Source organism: Salvelinus alpinus, chromosome 11, assembly GCF_045679555.1.
Source record: "Salvelinus alpinus chromosome 11, SLU_Salpinus.1, whole genome shotgun sequence".
NCBI lineage: Eukaryota > Metazoa > Chordata > Actinopteri > Salmoniformes > Salmonidae > Salvelinus > Salvelinus alpinus.
In genome coordinates this window covers 19,225,618-19,253,089 of record NC_092096.1, presented here as the reverse complement: position 1 = coordinate 19,253,089, position 27,472 = coordinate 19,225,618, and the positions used below count along the sequence as shown (strand labels likewise).

The following is a 27,472-nucleotide window of genomic DNA, read 5'->3' as shown; positions in this document are numbered from 1 at the left end:
GCCGCGTTAGACATTAACCAATGAATACTTAAGCATGTGTTAGTCACGATGAGTTAGCAGAAAGAAGAACGGAGGGTATGAAAGAGCCATCATTTTTGGGAGGGAGTACTCTCTGAGACAGAAGTGCCTGTCGACTGCTGGAAGAAGATTTCTGCTGTAGGTCTTCAGCCTACAATATATTTAGATTTTTATTATACTCAAATTTAAATGTTTATTATACTCAGTTAAAGTAAAATTCTAGAAGGAATCCTTAATGTTACCTCATTGATAGAGGTGTGGTAAGGTAGCTGTTAAAGTTTCTAGACGCCGTCTGAGTGACTGATCATCCCGGGGGAGACAACAAACTGTTTATAGAGTTGTAGAAGGTAAGAAAACGGTTTTCTATTATTAAATAGTGTGCTTCTCTTAGAATTGTAACAGACAAAAAATATTTTATTGACACACCCCAATAAGGGTATAGTTAAGGGCGCTGAAGTTTGTCTATCAATTTAATTTACTGTCAATATTTGCTTATCATTGATTTGTGATATAGATTTGTGATTGATTGATTGATCTGGGATTTTTTATGCCTGTTTCTGGAATTTTGAATAAACTAATTTTATTGTTCTGAAACCCTGTGTCATCAAAGAGTCATACAAGTGCATGTTGTTTTCCTCTGGGTTTCTGAAATACACTGGATTGATTGAGGATTTATTTAGCATCTGGTTAATTAGTTTATTGGGGACCCGAGAGGCTAGTATTAAGGAACTTAGCCTGAGAACCAACTATAGTTACTGAGTGCATTGGTAGGAGTCGTAGGGAGGGTGTCTCTGGGCTAAAGCCAACCCAGAGGAGGGCGAACTGCTCATGGTGTGCCGAGGTTACTGTGTATTTTCTGGCTCTAAGGATCAGATGATTTAAAAGAAGATCATGGGCCTTATGAGAAAACCCCAAACTGTCTGTTCCACCCTAAATGCAGTACAGGACACAATGCAACAGAGACAGACCATTTCACTTAATAGGCAGAAAAACGGTCACCAGAAGTTCATCCCCTTTCCACAAAACTCATGTTTTATGACAGAGAATTTACATAATTGTGACACTGAAGTGATGAATGCATACTTAATTAAGTCAACGCATATAACCTCAAGATTGAAAAAGTTTCCATTTGATTTAGCCTTTGCACTTTGATGTGACTGCTTGTACCCCAGAGCACTCTGCATAAAGCTGTTACCTCGACCACAACCACAGACTCAACTCTTCTCCTTTACAGAGTCAACTTGTTTCTGAAGGTCTCTATCTAAACAGTCATGGGAGCCACACTGACAGCCAGTGAGCGCCAGGTAGAGGAACAGAAAGACCTACTGCTTTCACTGAGAGCCACAGTGGAGAAACAGAGTTCTGCACTCCAAGAGCTGAGAGCCACTGTGGAGGAACTGAGTTCTGCACTCCAAGAGCTGAGAGCCACTGTGGAGAAACAGAGTTCTGCACTCCAAGAGCTGAGAGCCACTGTGGAGGAACAGAGTTCTGCACTCCAAGAGCTGAGAGCCACTGTGGAGAAACAGAGTTCTGCACTCCAAGAGCTGAGAGCCACTGTGGAGGAACAGAGTTCTGCACTCCAAGTGCTGAGAGCCACTGTGGAGGAACAGAGTTCTGCACTCCAAGAGCTGAGAGCCACTGTGGAGGAACAGAGTTCTGCACTCCAAGTGCTGAGAGCCACAGTGGAGGAACAGAGTTCTGCACTCCAAGAGCTGAGAGCCACTGTGGAGGAACAGAGTTCTGCACTCCAAGAGCTGAGAGCCACTGTGGAGGAACAGAGTTCTGCACTCCAAGAGCTGAGAGCCACTGTGGAGGAACAGAGTTCTGCACTCCAAGAGCTGAGAGCCACTGTGGAGAAACAGAGTTCTGCACTCCAAGAGCTGAGAGCCACTGTGGAGGAACAGAGTTCTGCACTCCAAGAGCTGAGAGCCACTGTGGAGGAACAGAGTTCTGCACTCCAAGAGCTGAGAGCCACTGTGGAGGAACAGAGTTCTGCACTCCAAGAGCTGAGAGCCACTGTGGAGGAACTGAGTTCTGCACTCCAAGAGCTGAGAGCCACTGTGGAGGAACTGAAGAGAGAGAACAGAGAGAGACCGAAGGTTGCCTTCTCAGCTTCACTGTCTAAAACCAAGTACTGCAGTACTGACATCACCCTGGTCTACAAGCACGTCTTCACCAACATCGGCAACGCTTACAGTCCGGTGACGGGAATCTTTAAGGCGCCGGTGAGTGGAATCTACTACTTCAGATTCACTGCCTTTGGAATGACCTCCAAAAATAGAAGAGTGTCCCTGTACAAAGGAGGACAACTTATGGTGACTGTGACTGACAGTAGCACACCACATGATGGAGAAGACAGTGGATCCAATGGTGTCACCCTGCAGCTGGAAGTAGGTGAAGAGGTCTACACACGTCTTAAAGCAGAACATCAAGTCTATGATGACGAGGCTCACCACACCACCTTCACTGGTTTCCTGATCTCCGCTTAGGAAGCAGAGTAACAATTGTTAGCAAAAACTAACATTTGATTACAAAGTCAAGTTTCAGCTTTTTTATTCAGTAAAATTGTTAATGAATAGATGTTAACAGTTCCAGTGATTTTACATTCTCTAACTTAAATAGAAAAACATTGAAACTAGGTTTTGATAACAATGTGAAAATCCTTTACATCGTTTTTGATTTGCTACTGAAATACATCGACTGTGGTGTTTTATGCGATGCTTTAGACATTGAGTTGTATGTTTGATTTAAAATAAAATAAGATTAATAAGATACACACTGAATTGTCTAAGTTTTTAAAAAATATTGAGAGATGTATGGTATGCATGAATATTCTCCAACCGCCCCCTCCTTCCAAAAATGTAAGAAATGTTTTTAAATGTAAATTCGATCCGTTTCTGTGTTCATGTTTTAAATTAATTTTGACATGTTTATTTACACATGTTTGCCAATCTGGGATAGGAGGCTGTCTTTGACAATTGTTTCATGAAATTCATCATTGTATACAATCGAATCATTTCCTAGCATGATTGATAAGGTGCTATGGAAAATATGACTGCCGTAATAATGAGTGTGTTTTGGACGCCGGTAATCAGAAAGGAGTGAAGGTATTGTTTGGCTTTTCATTTGGTGCCAGCACCCTGTATGTTATTTACAGACAATCTGGACATGATCTAGTAGGAGTCTACACGATGTCAGGCACACAATACCATTCTGGACAACATATATTAATCAATATCGGGCCGTCATTCTGGACAACATATATTAATCAATATCGGACCGTCATTCTGGACAACATATATTAATCAGTATCGGACCGTCATTCTGGACAACATATATTAATCAGTATCGGACCGTCATTCTGGACAACATATATTAATCAGTATCGGACCGTCATTCTGGACAACATATATTAATCAGTATCGGACCGTCATTCTGGACAACATATATTAATCAGTATCGGACCGTCATTCTGGACAACATATATTAATCAGTATCGGACCGTCATTCTGGACAACATATATTAATCAGTATCGGACCGTCATTCTGGTCAACATATATTAATCAGTATCGGACCGTCATTCTGGACAACAGGAATTGAAAACATCAATATCCCTCTTTCTGAAACTTTTTTGGTCGGGCATACTGAAAATACATGCATATTTAGGTTCTCCAAAATATGTTGTCACGGCTCACAGACAGATGGTTTGCATCACTGATACAGTATGAGTGTGAATGGACAAGAGGAGTGCTGTATGTGGAATGACAGCAGCCTTGCACTGAGCACTGTTTCACCCTGGTTGAGTTGTTGCCTATCTTTTACATTCTGTCATTTCCTCAACTCTCAGGTGGTTCAGTGGTTGACATCATGCATGTATAGAGAGGGAGAAGTTATCCACACACACCATACATGGCTTTATATGGAACACACTGAGGTGCAAGGTCATTGGATGTCAGGGAGAGATGGAGGAGGGAAGTAGAGTGATGGAGAGTTGGAGGGAGGTGGAGAAGGATGGAGAGTTGAAGGGAGGTGAAGGATGGAGAGTTGGAGGGAGGTGGAGAAGGATGGAGAGTTGAAGGGAGGTGGAGAAGGATGGAGAGTTGGAGGGAGGTGGAGAAGGATGGAGAGTTGGAGGGAGGTGGAGAAGGATGGAGAGTTGGAGGGAGGTGGAGAAGGATGGAGAGTTGGAGGTAGAGAAGGATGGAGAGTTGAAGGGAGGTGAAGGATGGAGAGTTGGAGGGAGGTAGAGAAGGATGGAGAGTTGGAGGTAGAGAAGGATGGAGAGTTGAAGGGAGGTGAAGGATGGAGAGTTGGAGGGAGGTAGAGGAGGAGGGAGAGAGAGACACACACAAACACACAGAGGGACAGAGGGACAGAAATGTAGTGTTACAAGGTCGTGAGAGCAGACCATTACCAAGTCCCCACATCTCTCCTCTAGTAGATACCAACCCAATTAGATTTCATAACAATCAATCAGAAATATAAGATGTGCTCTGGACACAACCAGATGTGTGTGTAACGTAATATCATTGCTAAACTGGAACATCTTTTGAAGAATACCTCTAAGGTGATATCATTTATTCAGAAGACGCTTCAGCTAAACAATAACAGATGTGGAAATAGAATTGAGTACACATTGTCAACATAGCTCATGTAAACATGCACAGCTCCCCTCCCAAATGGCACCCTATTCCCTGCATAGTGCACTAGAACATATGAGGCTCTGGTCAGAAGTAGTGCACTATGTAGGGAATAGGGTGCCGTTCGGGAGGTTATGTAATATAAGATCACAATGTTCTTTTTAGAATACCAAACCAAAACTCCTTCACCATGGTGAAATCGGAGAGAACATTTGCCCTAAGAAATGTGGGTTTTATGAAAACAGGATATCCCCTACATAAACAAAAACAGAAACAACAACTGTTTCTATTCCAACCAGGTGAAGACAATTATGTAATTTAATCTGGTGCCTTTATGGGTGAATACTGACACTCACATGTCTGTGCCAGGCCAACAAAACTACATCCTGTCTGCTAGTACCTGCGTCTGATCAAATCAAATTTTATTTGTCAAATGCGCCGAATGCAACAGGTGTAGACCTTACTGTGAAATGCTTACTTACAAGCCCTTAACCAACAATGCAGTTCAAGAAATAGAGTTAAGAATATATTTATAAATGTCATTTGTAATAAAAAATTGAATAAAGTAACACAATAAAATAACAACAATACAAGGTCTGGTGATTTTCATTATTATTTTCTCTTTAATGGGCCTAAAAATGCCCTTTTCTACTGTCCTGTAGGTAATATGAAGGTAGTACTGTATTTAGAGGGTCAACAGTTATTAACCTTGGGGCTCTGGAGTGACACAGCAGTCTAAGGCACTGCATCTCAGTGCTAGAGGCATCACTACAGTCCCTGGTTCGAATCCAGGCTGTGTCACATGCAGCCGTGATTGGGAGACCCATAGGGTGGCGCACAATTGACCCAGCGTTGCCGGGGTAGGCCGTCATTGTAAATAAGAATTTTTTAATTAAAAAAATGTAAATACCTCCAACACCAAAAGGAGACAGTGTGTTTATTAACAGTTATGGTTGCTTCTTTCATCGGAGCATTGGCAACATTACAAGTGATTAATTTCCTGTTGTCTTCCGGCCTGTGTCATTCATTCATTCATTCCTATTTCCGGCCCACATCATCATTCCTCGTCCTTGGGTCCGGTCCCCTAAGTCATAACACTGAATGGTCCTGGGGTCTGGTTCCCTGCAGTCATAACACTGAGTGGTCCTGGGGTCTGGTTCCCTGCAGTCATAACAGTGAATGGTCCTGGGGTCTGGCCACCTGTAGTCATAACTCTGAGTGTTCATGGGGTCTGGCCACCTGTAGTCATAACAATGAGTGGTCCTGGGGTCTGGCCACCTGCAGTCATAACAATGAGTGGTCCTGGGGTCTGGTCCCCTACAGTCATAACACTGAGTGGTCCTGGGGTCTGGTCTGGCTACCTGCAGTCATAACACTGAGTGGTCCTGGGGTCTGGTCTGGTCCCCTACAGTCATAACACTGAGTGGTCCTGGGTCTGGTCCCCTACAGTCATAACGCTGAGTGGTCCTGGGGTCTGTTCTGGCCACCTGCAGTCATAACATTGAGTGGTCCTGGGGTCTGGTCTGGCTACCTGCAGTCATAACACTGAGTGGTCCTGGGGTCTGGTCTGGTCCCCTACAGTCATAACACTGAATGGTCCTGGGGTCTGGTCCCCTACAGTCATAACACTGAGTGGTCCTGGGGTCTGGTCTGGCTACCTGCAGTCATAACACTGAGTGGTCTGGTCTGGTCCCCTACAGTCATAACACTGAGTGGTCCTGGGATCTGGTCACCTACAGTCATAACACTGAGTGGTCCTGGGATCTAGTCACCTGCAGTCATAATACTGAGTGGTCCTGTGGTCTGGTCTGGCTACCTACAGTCATAACACTGAGCGGTCCTGGGGTCTGTTCTGGTCACCTGCAGTCATAACACTGAATGGTCCTGGGGTCTGGTCACAGTCATAACACTGAATGGTCCTGGGGTCTGGTCACCTACAATCATAGCACTGAGCGGTCCTGGGGTCTGGTCACCTATAGTCAGTCATAACACTGAGTGCATTAGGCATCTAAGGGCTCTATTTAAATAAATTCAATGCAGCTTTGTTAACCAGTTGGAACACTGGAATGAGAAATGTAATGTACAGTGCCATGCAAAAGTATTCATCCCCCTTGGTGTTTTTCCTATATTGTTGCATTACAACCTGTAATTTAAATGGATTTTTATTTGGATTTCATGTAATGGACATACACAAAATAGTCCAAATTGGTGAAGTGAAATGAAAAAATGTACTTGTTTCAAAAAAATAAAAAAAATAAAAAACAGAAAAGTGGTGCGTGCATATGTATTCACCCCTTTTGCTATGAAGCCCCTAAATAAGATCTGGTGCAACCAATTACCTTCAGAAGTCACATAATTAGTTAAATAAAGTCCACATGTGTGCAATCTAAGTGTCACATGATCTGTCACATGATTTCAATTATAAACACCTGTTCTGAAAGGCCCCATAGTCTGCAACACAGCTAAGCAAGGGGCACTGTCAAGCAAGCAGCACCATGAAGACCAAGGAGCTCTCCAAACAGGTCAGTGACAAAGTTGTGGAGAAGTACAGATCAGGGTTGGGTTATAGAAAAGTATCCAAAACTTTGAACATCCTACAGAGCACCATTAAATTCCCTTTTAAAAATGTTTAAGAATATGGCACCACAACAAACCTGCCAGGAGCGGGCCGCCCAACAAAACTCACAGACCAGGCAAGGAGGGCATTAATCAGAGCGGCAACAAAGAGATCAAAGATAACCCTGACGGAGCTGCAAAGCTCCACAGCGGAGATTGGAGTCTCGGTCCATAGGACCACTTTAAGCCGTACACTCCACAGAGCTGGGCTTTACTGAAGAGTCGCCAGAAAAAAAGCCATTGCTTTTAATAAGCAAACACGTTTGGTGTTTACCAAAAGGCATGTGGGAGACTCACCAAACGTATGGAAGAAGGTACTCTGGTCAGATGAGACTAAAATTGAGCATTTTGGCCATCAAGAAAAACGCTATGTTTGGCGCAATCCCAACACCTCTCATCGCCCCGAGAACGCCATCCCCACAGTGAAGCATGGTGGTGGCAGCATCATGCTGTGGGGATGTTTTTAATCGGCAGGGACTTTGAAACTGGTCAGACTTGAAAGAATGGTAAATACAGGGAAATTCTTGAGGGGAAACCTGTTTCAGTCTTCCAGAGATTTGAGACTGGGACGGAGGTTCACCTTCCAGCAGGACAATGACCCTAAGCATACTGCTAAAGCAACACTCGAGTGGTTTAAGGGGAAACATTTTAATGTATTGGAATGGCCTAGTCAAAGCCCAGACCTTAATCCAATTGAGAATCTCTGGTATGACTTAAAGATTGTGTACACCAGCGGAACCCATCCAACTTGAAGGAGCTGGAGCTGTTTTGCCTTGAAGAATGGGCAAAAATCCCAGTGGCTAGATGTGCCAAGCTTATAGAGACATACCCCAAGAGACTTGCAGCTGTAATTGCTGCAAAAGGTGGCTCTACAAAGTATTGACTTTGGGGGGGTGAATAGTTATGCACGCTCAAGTTGTCAGTTTTTTGTATTATTTCTTGTTTGTTTCACATTAAAAAATACTTTGCATCTTCAAAGTGGTAGGCATTTTGTATAAATAAAATGAAATGATACAACCCCCCCCCCCCATTATTTCTACAAAGCCTACACTTTATTTTCTTATGTGAGTTCGGTGGGTGTGGCTTCATAACAATGAAGACAGCAGTTCCACCTCCGACACCACCAAAACATCAGCTGTGAGGGCGTCGGCTATCATCGGTTAAAGCTTGACCTGATTGCATCTAGGCCTAAGTGTATGTGGAGGCACAGGGCTTTGCATAGCAGAAACTCCCATCTACCCCTTCAGCCTGCCTCTCTACACTATCAGCCCAGTCTCTGTGAGTGAAGAGGAGAGAGATGTCCGCACATGTCAACTCCTTAGAATGCTCAAATAGTCTCTATTGCCGTGGGAACAGAATACTGTCAGTGGAGGAATTATCTATTTTCTTCACTTACAGGTTAAAGGTTAATCATCAGTCACTCATCAACCCACCTACCCTCCTGCCTGCATAGCATAGATAGATATATAGATTCTGATTAGTGAAGCCGGATCTCATCTCTCACAAGTCAATGCCCTGGAATGTGATACCTACCTCTATTCTCATTCACCAGTTTTTTTCTCTTCATATTTCAGGTTATATTACATGTATCTAAGATGGTGAAGGATAAACACACATACCAGTGGTCTGATGCTATGACACTGTTGGACTGGGTCCAAGAAGTTAGTACATTCCTGAATATCAGCCCCTAGATCTGGGTCTACTATTAGAAGATGTTAAGTAGCCTTGTTCAAGACAGAATGTGTTAACTCCACTACTGCAGAAATACTGTAGCCTAAAATGTCATGTATGTTTGCCTTCACCCTATTGCACCAACTATCTGTGTCATAAGTCAAGTCACTACAGCTTGAGTCAGAGTCCTGGAATACAACACTGTCTACAATACTACTGTGCAGATCCTTGTGAGGAAAGAAAACATGTGACTACACCAATAACAATATACTGTATAGCAAGCTCTTTGAAAACATCATGGGCAGACCTGGCATAGCACAGAACATGCATGAGTGATGTGGTAATGATTATGGTGCCGGCCAGAAGGGGACTGTTGTCATGTGTGAGCTTTACAATGAGAGCGTGATGAGAGCTTTGCAGAGATGTGAAAGCCTTATCCAGCTAGACAGATGACCAGGGTGTACACACACACACACACACCTCCATGCCTCTCCTAGCTGTCTATAGCTCCTTATTTTACTGATAAGAGTGGTTGGCCTCGTGACAGCAGTATGCAGGCCTGTCAGAGTGATGGGGAGGAATGTAGGACCAGCACTTGGTCAGTAAGTAGAGAGAGAAGGATTGGTATGCAGTGGTGTAAAAATACTTTAAAGTACAGTAATACTTAAGTTGTTTTTTGGGGTATCTGTACTTTACTATTTATATTTTTGACTACTTTTACTTTTACTTCACTACATTCCAAAAGACAATAATGTACTTTTTACTCCATACATTTTCCCTGACACCCAAAAGTACTCATTACATTTAGAATGCTTAGCAGGACAAGAAAATTGTCCAATTCACGTACTTATCAAGAGAACATCCCTGGTCATCCCTACTGCCTCTGATCTGGCGGACTTACTAAACACAAATGCTCTGTTTGTAAATGATGTCTGGGTGTTGGAGTGTGTCCCTAGCTAAAACAGGAAAGTTGTGCTATCTGGTTTGCTTAATAAAGGTCATTTGAAAGGATTTATGCTTTTACTTTTATTTTTGATACTTAAGTATATTTTTTAGCAATTACATTTACTTTTGATACTTAAGTATATTTAAAACCAAATACTTTTAGACTTTTACTGAAGTAGTATTTTACTGGATGACCTTCAGTTTTACTTCAGTCATTTTCTATTAAGGTATCTTTACTTTTACTCAAGCATGACAATTGGATACTTTTTCCACCACTGTTGCAATGTCAGGTAGGTGACTCCTGCTCTTCACTAATAAGAACAGAGAGAGAAGGGTTGCTATGTCAGGTAGGTGACTCCTGCTCTTCACTAATAAGAACAGAGAGAGAAGGGTTGCTATGTCAGGTAGGTGACTCCTGCTCTTCACTAATAAGAACAGAGAGAGAAGGGTTGCAATGTCAGGTAGGTGACTCCTGCTCTTCACTAATTAGAACAGAGAGAGAAGGGTTGCTATGTCAGGTAGGTGACTCCTGCTCTTCACTAATGAGAACAGAGAGAGAAGGGTTGCAATGTCAGGTAGGTGACTCCTGCTCTTCACTAATAAGAACAGAGAGAGAAGGGTTGCTATGTCAGGTAGGTGACTCCTGCTCTTCACTAATAAGAACAGAGAGAGAAGGGTTGCTATGTCAGGTAGGTGACTCCTGCCCTTCACTAATAAGAACAGAGAGAGAAGGGTTGCTATGTCAGGTAGGTGACTCCTGCCCTTCACTAATAAGAACAGAGAGAGAAGGGTTGCTATGTCAGGTAGGTGACTCCTGCTCTTCACTAATAAGAACAGAGAGAGAAGGGTTGCTATGTCAGGTAGGTGACTCCTGCTCTTCAGGTCATGATAACACATACCTCAGCTAAGTCCCAGGTCATGATAACACATACCTCAGCTAAGTCCCAGGTCATGATAACACACACCTCAGCTAAGTCCCAGGTCATGATAACACATACCTCAGCTAAGTCCCAGGTCATGATAACACATACCTCAGCTAAGTCCCAGGTCATGATAACACATACCTCAGCTAAGTCCCAGGTCATGATAACACATACCTCAGCTAAGTCCCAGGTCATGATAACACATACCTCAGCTAAGTCCCAGGTCATGATAACACATACCTCAGCTAGGTCCCAGGTCATGATAACACACACCTCAGCTAGGTCCCAGGTCATGATAACACATACCTCAGCTAGGTCCCAGGTCATGATAACACACACCTCAGCTAGGTCCCAGGTCATGATAACACATACCTCAGCTAGGTCCCAGGTCATGATAACACACACCTCAGCTAGGTCCCAGGTCATGATAACACACACCTCAGCTAAGTCCCAGGTCATGATAACACATACCTCAGCTAGGTCCCAGGTCATGATAACACACACCTCAGCTAGGTCCCAGGTCATGATAACACACACCTCAGCTAGGTCCCAGGTCATGATAACACATACCTCAGCTAAGTCCCAGGTCATGACAACACACACCTCAGCTAAGTCCCAGGTCATGATAACACACACCTCAGCTAAGTCCCAGGTCATGATAACACATACCTCAGCTAAGTCCCAGGTCATGGTAACACATACCTCAGCTAAGTCCCAGGTCATGATAACACACACCTCAGCTAAGTCCCAGGTCATGATAACACACACCTCAGCTAAGTCCCAGGTCATGGTAACACACACCTCAGCTAAGTCCCAGGTCATGATAACACACACCTCAGCTAAGTCCCAGGTCATGATAACACACACCTCAGCTAAGTCCCAGGTCATGGTAACACACACCTCACCTAAGTCCCAGGTCATGGTAACACACACCTCAGCTAAGTCCCAGGTCCTGGTAACACACACCTCAGCTAAGTCCCAGGTCATGATAACACACACCTCAGCTAAGTCCCAGGTCATGATAACACACACCTCAGCTAAGTCCCAGGTCATGATAACACACACCTCAGCTAAGTCCCAGGTCATGGTAACACACACCTCAGCTAAGTCCCAGGTCATGGTAACACACACCTCAGCTAAGTCCCAGGTCCTGGTAACACACACCTCAGCTAAGTCCCAGGTCATGGTAACACACACCTCAGCTAAGTCCCAGGTCATGATAACACATACCTCAGCTAAGTCCCAGGTCATGGTAACACATACCTCAGCTAAGTCCCAGGTCATGGTAACACATACCTCAGCTAAGTCCCAGGTCATGGTAACAGGTATAACAGCTAAGTCCCAGGTCATGGTACCATGGTAACAGGTATAACAGCTAAGTCCCAGGTCATGGTAACATGGTAACAGGTATAACAGCTAAGTCCCAGGTCATGGTAACAGGTATAACAGCTAAGTCCCAGGTCATGGTACCATGGTAACAGGTATAACAGCTAAGTCCCAGGTCATGATAACATGGTAACAGGTATAACAGCTAAGTCCCAGGTCATGGTAACATGGTAACAGGTATAACAGCTAAGTCCCAGGTCATGGTTCCATGGTAACAAGTATAACAGGGTAGAAGTGTGTGTGTGAGTAATGGGTGAGGATGCTTTAGGTCAAAGGTCAAAGGGGAGGAGAAGTATTTTTCTCCTAGACCATTTAATGAAACCTTACCTAGCAGTGTAGATGGTGTAGGATGACCAGAATGACCTGTTCGGTTCCTCTCAGCATGTGATTCAACAGTCACGGGTCACCTCTCTCCGTCAGTGGAGGGGTCTTTAAGGGGCCACATTGAAAGAACACCTCTGTTTGTAGGAAAGGAGGATTACCAACTGATACTGAGTAACTATCCTGAGAGCTCAGACAGACGAACAACACCCCACAGACACATAGAATCAGGCATGGACGCAGCTACACACGCACGCACACACATACACCTCTCTCTCTCTGCCCAACTCACATGGCCCATGGTCTATACCTTCATTCCTCAGCCCCTGTCTTGGTCGCTGATTGGCCAGTTAGAGTGAACAACCAAACAGCCTATTGATTCCTGTTGGAATGTTTGGAATGTTAGATGGCTATCAGAGTTCCTGAATATCTGAGGTCAGTCCTCCCGTAACCTGGGGCAACTTAGGAACTCTTGGAATTTCCATTCCTTAGTGACGAGGCCAGGTCAGGAACCCATTGTCCTCCTTAACCTGGATGTGTCTCAAATGACAACTTATTCCCTACATAGTGCACTACTTTTTGAGTCCAATGGGCCCTGGTCAAAAGTGCACCCTATAGGGAACAGGATGCCGTTTTGGACACCCCTGTTAGTTGGTGACTGCTGAGATTCCATATATGGACAGGTTGAACCTGGATGTAATATGAATAGGGTCAGTCTCTAACTCATGTCAGTGACAGAGAATGTGTGTGGTTGTTAACTTTGGCAGGACCTTTGTGGATGTATGCACCAGCTATTTATTTACAGTATCAGCCAAGCTGTGTATGAAGTAGGGCAAAGACTGACAGTCAGACAGCACCAGTGTCTCATTACTGATCTGGAGTCAGTTTTGGGTTCAACACCATGTTTCACTAATTACTCCCATTCTGAGTGGTTTCACCCTCCTCCCTTCAAAAACACTAGGCTAAAGGTGTGTGTGTGTGTGTGTGTGTGTGTGTGTGTGTGTGTGTGTGTGTGTGTGTGTGTGTGTGTGTGTGTGTGTGTGTGTGTGTGTGTGTGTGTGTGTGAAAAAGACAATGAAAGAGGAGACGGATGCAAGGAAACCCACAACAGAATGTTTCAGCCCAATCCTAAGCCGATAGGATGAGCGTTCCCTGTGGTGATGGAGAGAGAGGTTTAGTTGTATCTATAAAACTGGGTTGGGAGAGAAAGATCTGTCCTATTTGGGCTTTATCTGGGTGGATGAGAACAAACTCACTAAAATATCTCCCTCCCTCATCACAACACTCTAACCTCTCTCCTCACTTCTTTAATAGTGTTGTCACCACTCACTACGCATATATAAATATCTCCCTCCCTCATCACAACACTCTAACCTCTCTCCTCACATCTTTAGACGTTCTTTAATAGTGTGGTCATCACTCACTATATATGACCTCTTGCCAGCATTCTCAACCTCCCACCACTCTGTCTCTCTCTCTCTCTCTCTCCTCTCCTCTTCTCCCCACCTCTCTCCCCCCTCTCCCTCCTCTCCCCCCCCCCTCTCTCTCTCTCTCCCTCTCTCTCTCCCTCTCTCTCTCTCTCTCTCTCTCTCTCTCTCTCCTCTTCTCCCCTCTCTCTCTCCTCTTCTTCTTCTCTCTCTCCTCTCTCTTCTCCCCCCCCCCCTCTCTCTCCCCCCACCCCCCTGTTTGTAGTGGTTCTTGATCGTATGCCAGAGACATTCCAAATGGTGTAGTAGGCCAGACAACCGGAGACAACCCATTCAGCCAGTCAGAACCAAATACCTCAGTTCCCGAACATCGCCAGCATAGAAGCAGCTAAAAATAGAAAGTTCACCACAGAAACGTGTTTGACGTTCATAGAGAAATGCTTAATGGTGTGGTCACTGGTTCCAGGGTTTTGGGGTTAGGTTGGGCTGGGTTGGAGGAGGGGTGATAAATTGAGCTCCAGATTCCTTCCCTGCTACTAGATTGAGAGCTCTACAGTAGCCTGGGCCCACATCTGTTTGTGCTGTGTTGCCAACTCTTATGGTCATTCTGATGGTTGGTGTATATGACAATAGAAGTTGGCTACACAGCACAAACAGACCTGGGACCAGGCTATCTCTACAGCACTCAGTCAGTGGTAGAAAGAGACCAGTCTTCTCAGAGACGTTCGAAGAAACTAACCCATGCTAGGAGCTTTAAACCGGCCCTTTAAACCGGCCCTTTAAACCAGCCCTCTAAAACAACCACTGTCACACACATATACCTACACACACACACTTACACACTCCACTGTACTGTTACTACTGGCCCTGGGCCTGCTTGGGTTCCTGTGTTTATTTTACTTACTCTGTTTTCAGCACCAGACCCAGCAGACCCACCAGACCCAGCAGACCCACCAGCCCTGCATGTGGAATGTCCTGCTAGCCTACAGTGCCTGTTGGGGTCTAAAACCAGACTGAAGCATTTCGTATACATTGTTTGTCTTCAGGAAGGCAGTGAGTTGCTGCGCAACAGCTTTTTCTAAAATTAGAGAGGAATGGAAGATTCGATATAGGCCGATAGTTTTTTAAAATATTTTCTGGGTCAAGGTTTGGCTTTTTCAAGAGAGGCTTTATTACTTCCACTTTTAGTGAGTTTGGTACACATCCGGTGGATAGAGAGCCGTTTATTATGTTCAACATAGGAGGGCCAAGCACAGGAAGCAGCTCTTTAAGTAGTTTAGTTGGAATAGGGTCCAGTATGCAGCTTGAAGGTTTAGAGGCCATGATTATTTTCATAATTGTGTCAAGAGATATAGTACTAAAACACTTAATTGTCTCTCTCGATCCTAGGTCCTGGCAGAGTTGTGCAGACTCAGGACAGCTGAGCTTTGGAGGAATACGCAGATTTAAAGAGGAGTCTGTAATTTGCTTTCTAATGATCATGATCTTTTCCTCAAAGAAGTTCATGAATGTATTACTGCTGAAGTGAAAGCCATCCTCACTTGGGGAATGCTGCTTTTTAGTTAGCTTTGCGACAGTATCAAAAATAAATTTCGGATTGTTCTTATTTTCCTCAATTAAGTTGGAAAAATAGGATGATCGTGCACGGTACTGTCTTTCCAAGCTAGTCGGAAGACTTCCAGTTTGGTGTGGCGCCATTTCCGTTCCAATTTTCTGGAAGCTTGCTTCAGAGCTTGGGTATTTTCTGTATACCAGGGAGCTAGTTTGTTATGACAAATGTTTTTAGTTTTTAGGGGTGCAACTGTATCTAGGGTATTGCGCAAGGTTAAATTGAGTTCCTCAGTTAGGTGGTTAACTGATTTTTGTCCTCTGACGTCCTTGGGTAGGCGAAGGGAGTCTGGAAGGGCATCTAGGAATCTTTGTGTTGTCTGAGAATTTATAGCACGACTTTTGATGCTCCTTGGTTGGAGTCTGAGCAGATTATTTGTTGCGATTGCAAACGTAATAAAATGGTGGTCCGATAGTCCAGGATTATGAGGAAAAACATTAAGATCTACAACATTTATTCCATGGGACAAAACTAGGTCCAGAGTATGACTGTGACAGTGAGTAGGTCCAGAGACATGTTGGACAAAACCCACTGAGTTGATGATGGCTCCGAAAGCCCTTTGGAGTGGGTCTGTGGACTTTTCCAGGTGAATATTAAAATCACCAAAAATGTGAATATTATCTGCTATTAAGGTCCGATAGGAATTCAGGGAACTCAGTGAGGAACGCTGTATATGGCCCAGGAGGCCTGTAAACAGTAGCCATGTGATTGAGTAGGCTGCATACATTTCATGACTAGAAGCTCAAAAGACGAAGACGTCTTTTTCTTTGTTTTTGTAAATTGAAATTTGCTCTCGTAAATGTTAGCAACACCTCCGCCTTTGCGGGATGCACAGGGGATATGGTCACTAGTGTAACCAGGAGGTGAAGCCTCATTTAACACAGTAAATTCATCAGGCTTAAGCCATGTTTCAGTCAGGCCAATCACATCAAGATTATGATCAGTGATTAGTTCATTGACCATAACTGCCTTTGAAGTGAGGGATCTAACATTAAGTAGCCCTATTTTGAGATGTGAGGTATCACGATCTCTTTCAATAATGGCAGGAATGGAGGAGGTCTTTATCCTAGTGAGATGCCATGTTTAGTTTTGCCCAACCTAGGTCGAGGCACAGACATGGTCTCAATGGGGATAGCTGAGCTGACTACACTGACTATGCTAGTGGCAGACTCCACTAAGCTGGCAGGCTGGCTAACAGCCTGCTGCCTGGCCTGCACCCTATTTCATTGTGGAGCTAGAGGAGTTACAGCCCTGTCTATGTTGGTAGATAAGATGAGAGCACCCCTCCAGCTAGGATGGAGTCCGTCACTCCTCAGTAGGCCAGGCTTGGTCCTGTTTGTGGGTGAGTCCCAGAAAGAGGGCCAATTATCTACAAATTCTATCTTTTGGGAGGGGCAGAAAACAGTTTTCAACCAGCGATTGAGTTGTGAGACTCTGCTGTAGAGCTCATCACTCCCCCTCACTGGGAGGGGGCCAGAGACAATTACTCGATGCCGACACATCTTTCTAGCTGATTTACACGCTGAAGCTATGTTGCGCTTGGTGACCTCTGAGTGTTTCATCCTAACATCGTTGGTGCCGACGTGGATAACAATATCTCTATACTCTCTACACTCGCCAGTTTTAGCTTTAGCCAGCACCATTTTCAGATTAGCCTTAACGTCGGTAGCCCTGCCCCCTGGTAAACAGTGTATGAACGCTGGATGATTCGTTTTAAGTCTAATACTGCGGGTAATGGAGTCGCCAATGATTAGGGTTTTCAATTTGTCAGAGCTAATGGTGGGAAGCTTCGGCGTCTCAGACCCCGTAAAGGGAGGAGTAGAGACAAGAGTAGGCTCGGCCTCAGACTCCGACTCGCTGCTTAATGGGGAAAACCGGTTGAAAGTTTCTGTAGGCTGAATGAGCGACACCAGTTGAGCATTCCTACAGCATTTCCCTCCAGAAACCATGAGAAAGTTGTCCGGCTGCGGGGACTGTGCGAGGGGATTTATACTAACGTTACTATCTGTACTTACTGGTGGCACAGACGCTATTTCTTCCTTTCCTACACTGAAATTACCCTTGCCTAATGATTGCGTCTGAAGCTGGGCTTGCAGCACAGCTATCCTCGCCATAAGGCGATCGTTCTCCTGTATATTATGAGGACAGCGACTGCAATTAGAAGGCATCATGTTAATGTTACTACTTAGCTTCGGCTGTTGGAAGTGCTGACGAACCATGTCCAGATAAAGCGTCCGGAGTGAAAGGTTGAATGAAAAAAAAAGTTATTCCCTCCTGTGTTAAATTGCATACTGTAGCCTACACCTATCCCCTCCTGTGTTAAATTACATACTGTAGCCTACACCTATCCCCTCCTGTATTAAATTACATACTGTAGTCTACACCTATCCCCTCCTGTGTTAAATTACATACTGTAGTCTACACCTATCCCCTCCTGTGTTAAATTACATACTGTAGTCTACACCTATCCCCTCCTGTATTAAATTACATACTGTAGTCTACACCTATCCCCTCCTGTATTAAATTACATACTGTAGCCTACACCTATCCCCTCCTGTGTTAAATTACATGCTGTAGCCTACACCTATCCCCTCCTGTGTTGAATTACATACTGTAGCCTACACCTATCCCCTCCTGTATTAAATTACATACTGTAGTCTACACCTATCCCCTCCTGTGTTAAATTACATACTGTAGTCTACACCTACCCCCTCCTGTGTTAAATTACATACTGTAGCCTACACCTATCCCCTCCTGTGTTAAATTGCATACTGTAGCCTACACCTATCCCCTCCTGTGTTAAATTACATACTGTAGTCTACACCTACCCCCTCCTGTGTTAAATTACATACTGTAGCCTACACCTACCCCCTCCTGTGTTAAATTACATACTGTAGCCTACACCTATCCCCTCCTGTGATAAATTACATACTGTAGTCTACACCTACCCCCCCCCCCCTGTATTAAATTACATACTGTAGCCTACACCTATCCCCTCCTGTATTAAATTACATACTGTAGTCTACACCTACCCCCTCCTGTGTTAAATTACATACTGTAGCCTACACCTATCCCCTCCTGTGTTAAATTACATACTGTAGTCTACACCTATCCCCTCCTGTGTTGAATTACACACTGTAGCCTACACCTATCCCCTCCTGTGTTAAATTACATACTGTAGTCTACACCTATCCCCTCCTGTGTTAAATTACATACTGTAGCCTACACCTATCCCGTCCTGTATTAAATTACATACTGTAGTCTACACCTATCCCCTCCTGTATTAAATTACATACTGTAGTCTACACCTATACCCTCCTGTATTAAATTACATACTGTAGCCTACACCTATCCCCTCCTGTATTAAATTACATACTGTAGTCTACACCTATACCCTCCTGTATTAAATTACATACTGTAGCCTACACCTATCCCCTCCTGTGTTAAATTACATACTGTAGCCTACACATATCCCCTCCTGTGTTAAATTACATACTGTAGCCTGCACCTATCCCCTCCTGTGTTAAATTACATACTGTAGCCTACACCTATCCCCTCCTGTGTTAAATTACATACTGTAGTCTACACCTATCCCCCCCTGTGATAAATTACATACTGTAGTCTACACCTATCCCCTCCTGTATTAAATTACATACTGTAGTCTACACCTATCCCCTCCTGTGATAAATTACATACTGTAGTCTACACCTATCCCCCCCTGTGATAAATTACATACTGTAGTCTACACCTATCCCCTCCTGTATTAAATTACATACTGTAGTCTACACCTATCCCCTCCTGTGATAAATTACATACTGTAGTCTACACCTATACCCTCCTGTATTAAATTACATACTGTAGTCTACACCTATCCCCCCCCTGTGATAAATTACATACTGTAGTCTACACCTATCCCCCCCTGTGATAAATTACATACTGTAGTCTACACCTATCCCCTCCTGTATTAAATTACATACTGTAGTCTACACCTATCCCCTCCTGTGTTAAATTACATACTGTAGTCTACACCTATCCCCCCCTGTGATAAATTACATACTGTAGTCTACACCTATCCCCTCCTGTATTAAATTACATACTGTAGTCTACACCTATCCCCTCCTGTATTAAATTACATACTGTAGTCTACACCTACCCCCTCCTTCTCAACAACCTTTGGAAAACATGTTGGAGCAAAATAATGGCAGTACTCAGTGAGAAATATGGCCTGGCCTGTGAAATGTCTTCTTCCTGCTGGCTATCAGAGAAAACCAAGCTAGCAGCTGTAATACAGTTGTCTTGACAACTAGGTAGTGTAAGAGGAACATGGTGGGTGTGTAGATGTAGGAACATGGAGAACAAGGGACATGGAGTACTTATTTTCCTCTGCTGAGGGAGACTTTTACGAGTCAGCACGGGAAGACTTTAATAGACGCACGCAAGAACACACACCAGAGAAGACAAGAGACTGAAATGGAGCTGTTTATTTGAGATGATTCAGAAAGAAGATATTGTGAGAATCTGTGGTTTCCTCACTCTCCTGACTACAAACATGATTTCCACTGTAATACGCAGTAGAGAACAACGCTATTACACAATCTGAAACCGTTTTTATAAAAACCAGAACAGCACATCTCTGATGGTAACAAACAAAAGCATGATCCAGGTTGAACCATCTATAACAAGATGGTAACTATAGTACAGTAATAACTTCACTATTAATAGACAGCAGCAAAATAAAGCTTAAATAACATAATACTTTATCATAAGATAATATCTAGTCAAGTTTTCCTATAGTTATATGACATATTTTAACAAACAGATGTAGGCTAACATCTGTTTTGTCTAGTTATGCAGAGGGCAGCTTGGGGGCTCTTAGACCTGTTGAGACTTGATGGCACCCCTTTCTTTTCCATTACATTCTACATAGCTGTGTGTGTGTGCGTGTGCGCAGGCACGTGCATGTGTGTGTTTTCAGTCTTACGACTCCCAGAGAATCACTTGTGTGTTTACAACTTGTTCCTTACTGTTGTTGAACTTTAACCTCTTCAGTCCCTTATACACACACATACCGCTAACCCTGTTTTCATAGGAGGCCGGTCCCCTTCCAGTTATTAAAGCAGACCTGGTACACATTCTCTGCCCATGAAATAAAACCATACAATGTTTCTATATTTTGGAAAAATCAAAAACAGAAGCATGATTAAAAACAAATCCTATGAAAATACTAACATAGTATCATTTTTCAGCACTGTAAAATCCAGTTAAAAAATACAATTTCAGTCCATACAATACAAAAAGGCCAAACAATACTTAACAAGACTGTTGGTTGTTATGGTAACACCCTGGGCCCTGAGCCTGAGCCATAAAGACCCCTGAACCTTCAGAATCATTCATTGGCTGATTTTGATTTATTTTGATGAGCTATCCGTTGGCATATGTGACATTTCCACAGTGGGGCTCCATTGATTTCTCAACACTAATATGTTTCAGTGTGTTTGGGTTTCTCGGACACCACCCGGTTGTTTAAATGTCTGGGGCTGTGTCCCAAATGGCAACCTATGTAGTGCACTCCTTTTCACAAAGGGCCCATAGAACTGCGTTCAAAAGTAACCAATAGGGTGCCATTTGGGACACACCCCCAGACATTTAAACAACCGTGTGATGTTTGAGAAACCCAAACACACTGAAACATATAATTGCCTGGGTTATTTCTGTTCTAGAGTGGTACTGAAGGTTATGCCCTCTCACCAAGCCACACTTCATAGAGCACATATAACTGGTCCAGCAGCACACAGGCTGTAGAGAGAGAAGGCCATCTATATGTAACACTTACAATGAGCTAACACACTGTTGTTCTATCAAGGTTGTGTAGTGCCAGCTACAGTGACTGTAATGACTTTCAGCTACAGTGACTGTAATGACGTTCAGCTACAATGACTGTAATGACTTTCAGCGGCAGTGACTGTAATGACTTTCAGCGGCAGTGACTGTAATGACGTTCAGCTACAGTGACTGTAATGACGTTCAGCTACAGTGACTGTAATGACGTTCAGCTACAGTGACTGTAATGACTTTCAGCTACAGTGACTGTAATGACGTTCAGCTACAGTGACTGTAATGACTTTCAGCTACAGTGACTGTAATGACGTTCAGCTACAGTGACTGTAATGACGTTCAGCGACAGTGACTGTAATGACGTTCAGCGACAGTGACTGTAATGACGTTCAGCGACAGTGACTGTAATGACGTTCAGCTACAGTGACTGTAATGACGTTCAGCTACAGTGACTGTAATGACGTTCAGCTACAGTGACTGTAATGACGTTCAGCTACAGTGACTGTAATGACGTTCAGCTACAGTGACTGTAATGACGTTCAGCGACAGTGACTGTAATGACGTTCAGCGACAGTGACTGTAATGACGTTCAGCTACAGTGACTGTAATGACGTTCAGCTACAGTGACTGTAATGACGTTCAGCTACAGTGACTGTAATGACGTTCAGCGACAGTGACTGTAATGACGTTCAGCGACAGTGACTGTAATGACGTTCAGCTACAGTGACTGTAATGACGTTCAGCGACAGTGACTGTAATGACGTTCAGCTACAGTGACTGTAATGACGTTCAGCTACAGTGACTGTAATGACTTTCAGCTACAGTGACTGTAATGACTTTCAGCTACAGTGACTGTAATGACGTTCAGCGACAGTGACTGTAATGACGTTCAGCGACAGTGACTGTAATGACGTTCAGCGACAGTGACTGTAATGACGTTCAGCTACAGTGACTGTAATGACGTTCAGCTACAGTGACTGTAATGACGTTCAGCTACAGTGACTGTAATGACGTTCAGCTACAGTGACTGTAATGACTTTCAGCTACAGTGACTGTAATGACGTTCAGCTACAGTGACTGTAATGACGTTCAGCTGCAATGTGTTGAACTGTGTATCTTCCCAACTTAAAGCTGAAATTATTTGGTCAGCTGAAACATAACATTCCTTTTACCCTTCCAAACATTCTTTCCATTTGACCTTTTTCACTCAACCTCTCTCTCTCTCTCTACTACCCCTTTCTTTTCCCAGCTACACTAAGCTACTATCGCGCTCTCTTTCTTTCTATATTTCTCTGTCTCTCTCAGCCCCCTCTTTTCTCGCTCCACTCTGAGTCTTCAGTCTGGGGAGGAAGAGGTGTAACAGCCCTGGCCAGTACCCAACTTCCCTCCACAAACAAGACCTCCACAACCAACCCATTAACCCCTCCCACTAACTCACATCTATCTACCCCTTGTTTTTTTTCAGTATTTCTCTTTCTAAAACAACTACAGTACAATATCATACAGCCTACACATGACCAAGTCATGTAGACTGGAGGGCTTGTAGCCACAACTCTGTGAATCTACTTAAGTTTTGACTACACGTCTCTACCCACCCTTCTTTTGTTCTTTCAGTCGTTCTGTCTTTCAGTCCCATTTCTAAAACAACTACAGTTCTACTGTGAAACCAAATGGTTACGAACATGAACAAGTCCTAGTTGTTTAGACTCGGGAGACTGTGTGGTCACAGCTCTGAGAATCGTCTCCCTATAGTTGTGTCTAATATGGTGAGTTTGGTTGGTTATCTAACTGTTCCTCCATAAACCTTCAGGAAATACAGTACATGATAACATAGCACTAATAAAGGCACTTCCTTTGGACGGCTCATACAGTAGACTTATATCAATACACACGGTTTGCTCTTCAACCTTCCCACTGTGATACTGTACAATAGATGTCCTGCTGGATTTGGACAAATATCACGTATGGCTTCATGTCAATTCAATCAAGTACTACTATTATACAGTACCATTCCATGAAGGGTACATACACTACAGTACGTCTTGAAATGACCAAAACACACAGGCAATATTTGTCTGTTTCAACAATATAAATAGATAACACACGGTCCTAACTGTACATTACATTGAGATAACATGAACAGTAGTCCTAACTGTCCATTACATTGAGATAACATGAACAGTAGTCCTAACTGTCCATTACATTGAGATAACATGAACAGTAGTCCTAACTGTCCGTTACATTGAGATAACATGAACAGTAGTCCTAACTGTCCATTACATTGAGATAACATGAACACTAGTCCTAACTGTCCGTTACATTGAGATAACATGAACAGGAGTCCTAACTGTCCGTTACGTTGAGATAACATGAACAGTAGTCCTAACTGTCCATTACATTGAGATAACATGAACAGTAGTCCTAACTGTCCATTACATTGAGATAACATGAACAGTAGTCCTAACTGTCCGTTACATTGAGATAACATGAACAGTAGTCCTAACTGTCCATTACATTGAGATAACATGAACAGTAGTCCTAACTGTCCGTTACATTGAGATAACATGAACAGGAGTCCTAACTGTCCGTTACATTGAGATAACATGAACAGGAGTCCTAACTGTCCGTTACATTGAGATAACATGAACAGGAGTCCTAACTGTCCGTTACATTGAGATAACATGAACAGTAGTCCTAACTGTCCGTTACATTGAGATAACATGAACAGTAGTCCTAACTGTCCATTACATTGAGATAACATGAACAGTAGTCCTAACTGTCTATTACATTGAGATAACATGAACAGGAGTCCTAACTGTCCGTCACATTGAGATAACATGAACAGTAGCCCTAACTGTCCGTTACATTGAGATAAGTCCATGGATTCAGAGACAGTCCTTCTAAAGATGCTTTAGGAAACTTAATGGAGGTTTTCCATGAGCTTCACCACAGCATGGTTTGTGTCTCTGACTGACATATAATACAATACTTATTTAGCTCTATTGAACATATAAACATCTAGAGCAGCACTGTCTCTGAGAGGGTAGATTCAGTACATTAAGGTGGCTGGGACGCCCAGTTCACAACACACGTGGCCAGTCCTAACACAGAAATGAGGGTTCAAGTGTGTGTCTGTCCTTCCCATGTCCCTTCCAAACTCCCCTAACTCCACCTCCTCTAGGTCAGATTGCTGCTGATGTCCAGGGCGTGTTGGTAGACCTGGGTCATATCATCCATGTCCCCTAGCAGAGAGAAGCTGCCGTCGTCCCCAGGAGACCCTAGTGTCCCTCGGGTCCCCACCTTCCCCCCATGGAGCCCCCCTGCAGCCGTCTGGAGGCCCCGTCTGAAGCCTGCCAGCTGCAGTAGATCCTCAGCCGACATACAGGCCCTGACGTTGGGCTGCGGGGACGAGGGAGACCAATCCACTCCCATTAAGGGAGGAACACTGGAGAGACCCATCTCCTCACAGACAATACTGGAGGGTCTACTCTGGCTGCGAGAGAGGCCTGAGTCCCCCTGAGTCTCTCCGTGGTAGCCCATATTGGACAAGCCACTGTGGAAGGAAGTGGAGTTGCCGTACTTCCCATTACGCTTCAATATGCCCTTTCTCCCCATGGACCTCTTTGTTGGTGAGCTGGCGGGTGGGGCCATGGAGGTGCTGCCCCCGAGCAGTTCAGAGGACTCACTGCGTTCTGGGGAGGAGTAGTAGCCAGACTCCCGCTGCTGGTTGTTCTTCAGGATGCCCTTCTTTGGGAGGGTGGGCACCATCTTGGCCGGCGAGACCCCCAGGCGATCCTGATCATCGTCCTCCTCCTCATCCCTCTCGGGGCTGGAGGGCAGCTCCCTTCCCTCGTGGAAGTGCAGGGAGCGACTCAGCTCGATCTCCCCCAGGCTGTGGGACCTCTGCTCAGACACATGCATCTTCAGGATCCCCTTAGGTCTCTTCAGTCCTGGTTTGTCTTTGTCTTCCCACGCGGTGTGATGGTGGAGCGCTCCGCTATCATTCTCCTTCCTGGACTTCCTCAGGCGCTGGCGGCCAGCGTGGGGGGGTACGGCGGGGGGTTCAGAGCGGGGAGGCTTGACCGGCGCCACCCTGGGTGACTCTGTGGTGCGGTTCTGCCAGTCGATAAAGCGTGCTAGCGTTGGAGAAGAGATGCAGCCACTGTTGTCCTTCTGGATGTCACAGTCACACACAGTGGTCTTCCAGCCCCAATTGACCCACCAGTGGTTGGCGATGTCTTCCACCGTGGCTCGACGCTCCGGGTTAACCATCAACATCCAGCGGATCAGACCACGAGCATCTGGGAGAGAGTGGAAGGTGAGGAGGACAGAGACTTTAGCAGCAATCTATGGCATTATTTAACAGACAGAGCGAGAGGAGACAAACAGAGCGAGAGAGGAGACAGCTACAGAGCGAGAGAGGGAGACAGCTACAGAGCGAGAGAGGGGAGACAGCTACAGAGCGAGAGGGGAGACAGCTACAGAGAGAGAGAGAGAGAGAGGAGACAGCTACAGAGAGAGAGAGAGGGGAGACAGCTACAGAGAGAGAGAGAGAGAGAGAGGGGAGACAGCTACAAAGAGAGAGAGAGAGGGGAGACAGCTACAAAGAGAGAGAGAGAGGGGAGACAGCTACAGAGAGAGAGAGAGGGGAGACAGCTAGAGAGAGAGAGGGGAGACAGCTAGAGAGAGAGAGGGGAGACAGCTAGAGAGAGAGAGGGGAGACAGCTACAGAGAGAGAGGGGAGACAGCTACAGAAAGAAAGAGAGGGGAGACAGCTACAGAAAGAAAGAGAGGGGACAGCTACAGAGAGAGAGAGGAGACAGCTACAGAGCAAGAGAGAGAGAGGAGACAGCTACAGAGAAAGAAAGAAAGAGGAGACAGCAACAAAGTTAAACTAGTACCTGAGGACTGTGTAGGTTCCCTGTACTCTCCGTTGGTGATCTGGCGGATTAGTTTATTGTGGTCTTCCCCATCGAAGGGCATGGCCCCATAGACCAGGGTGTAAAGAAGCACTCCCAGGGCCCAACTGTCTACCTGGAAACACAACACACTGGTAGTTACAATACTGTCTACCTGGAAACACTACTGTCTACCTGGAAACACAACACACTGGTAGTTACAATACTGTCTACCTGGAAACACAACACACTGGTAGTTACAATACTGTCTACCTGGAAACACTACTGTCTACCTGGAAACACAACACACTAGTAGTTACAATACTGTCTACCTGGAAACACAACACACTGGTAGTTACAATACTATCTACCTGGAAACACTACTGTCTACCTGGAAACACAACACACTGGTAGTTACAATACTGTCTACCTGGAAATACAACACACTGGTAGTTACAATACTGTCTACCTGGAAACACTACTGTCTACCTGGAAACACAACACACTGGTAGTTACAATACTGTCTACCTGGAAACACTACTGTCTACCTGGAAACACTACTGTCTACCTGGAAACACAACACACTGGTAGTTACAATACAACACCTTTGTGATAGGTAGACAACACATTGTTTCTCCAAAGCGTTCTTGTATGGTGGCCTCAGTAGCACACAGTCCTCAGGGCTGCTGATTTACTACTGTTGGTTTGTCATGGTTACACTTCCTACTGTTTTCACACCCGTCTGCTGGCTAAGATAATGGCCCTTTAATGTGTTTTAACAGAAAGAATAACAAGATTCTGTATCTTCTCCAAACACTCCGTTCTTTGCACACTGATTGCTGTTGTAAAAGCCATGTCAAGGTCTGTGACTTAAGTGATTGGGTTCTGTTCTGATGAGGTTGCCTTTGGCTCTGAGGTATAAACCTTAGGCCCAAATGACAGCCTATTCCCTTATGTAGTGACCAGGGCTCATAGAGAGTATGGTTTAATTTGGGACACAGGCTGTATTCTCTGATTAGCTGAGATAATCTCCAGGAATCACAGTGTTCTGTAAATCACAGCTAGCTGGGAAACAATGGACGAATAGTCTCTGGGGAAGTCTACTCCCCTGACTCCATAACCTCAGTGTGTGTGTATATAGAGTCTGGGGAAGTCTACTCCCCTGACTCCATAACCTCAGTG

The 27,472-nt window shown here is 44.5% G+C and overlaps 2 protein-coding genes across 2 annotated transcripts in view; one reads left to right on the top strand and one right to left on the bottom strand.

Annotated features, from left to right (window-relative positions):
* Positions 1–12: 12 nt before the first annotated feature.
* LOC139533696 (methyl-accepting chemotaxis protein 3-like) lies at positions 13–2,790 on the top strand. Its single transcript, XM_071331985.1, has 2 exons — positions 13–365; positions 1,253–2,790. The coding sequence occupies exon 2, from the start codon at positions 1,290–1,292 to the stop codon at positions 2,505–2,507; it is 1,218 nt and encodes a 405-aa protein (XP_071188086.1). The 5' UTR covers positions 13–365; positions 1,253–1,289; the 3' UTR covers positions 2,508–2,790.
* A 20,224-nt stretch (positions 2,791–23,014) lies between these two features.
* Positions 23,015–27,472, bottom strand: part of LOC139533688 (NUAK family SNF1-like kinase 1) — a 42,557-nt gene continuing 38,099 nt past the window's right edge. The window contains exons 6-7 of the mRNA XM_071331975.1: positions 26,294–26,426; positions 23,015–25,693 (exon numbers count right to left, since the gene is read on the bottom strand). Of these exons, the coding sequence (XP_071188076.1) occupies positions 24,570–25,693; positions 26,294–26,426 (1,257 nt within the window). The 3' untranslated portion in view covers positions 23,015–24,569. The remainder of the gene's footprint in view (positions 25,694–26,293; positions 26,427–27,472) is intronic.

Bases quoted from the DNA above. Each gene is read 5' to 3' on its own strand.
- LOC139533696 (XM_071331985.1), top strand. From the start codon at position 1,290: ATGGGAGCCACACTGACAGCCAGTGAGCGCCAGGTAGAGGAACAGAAA.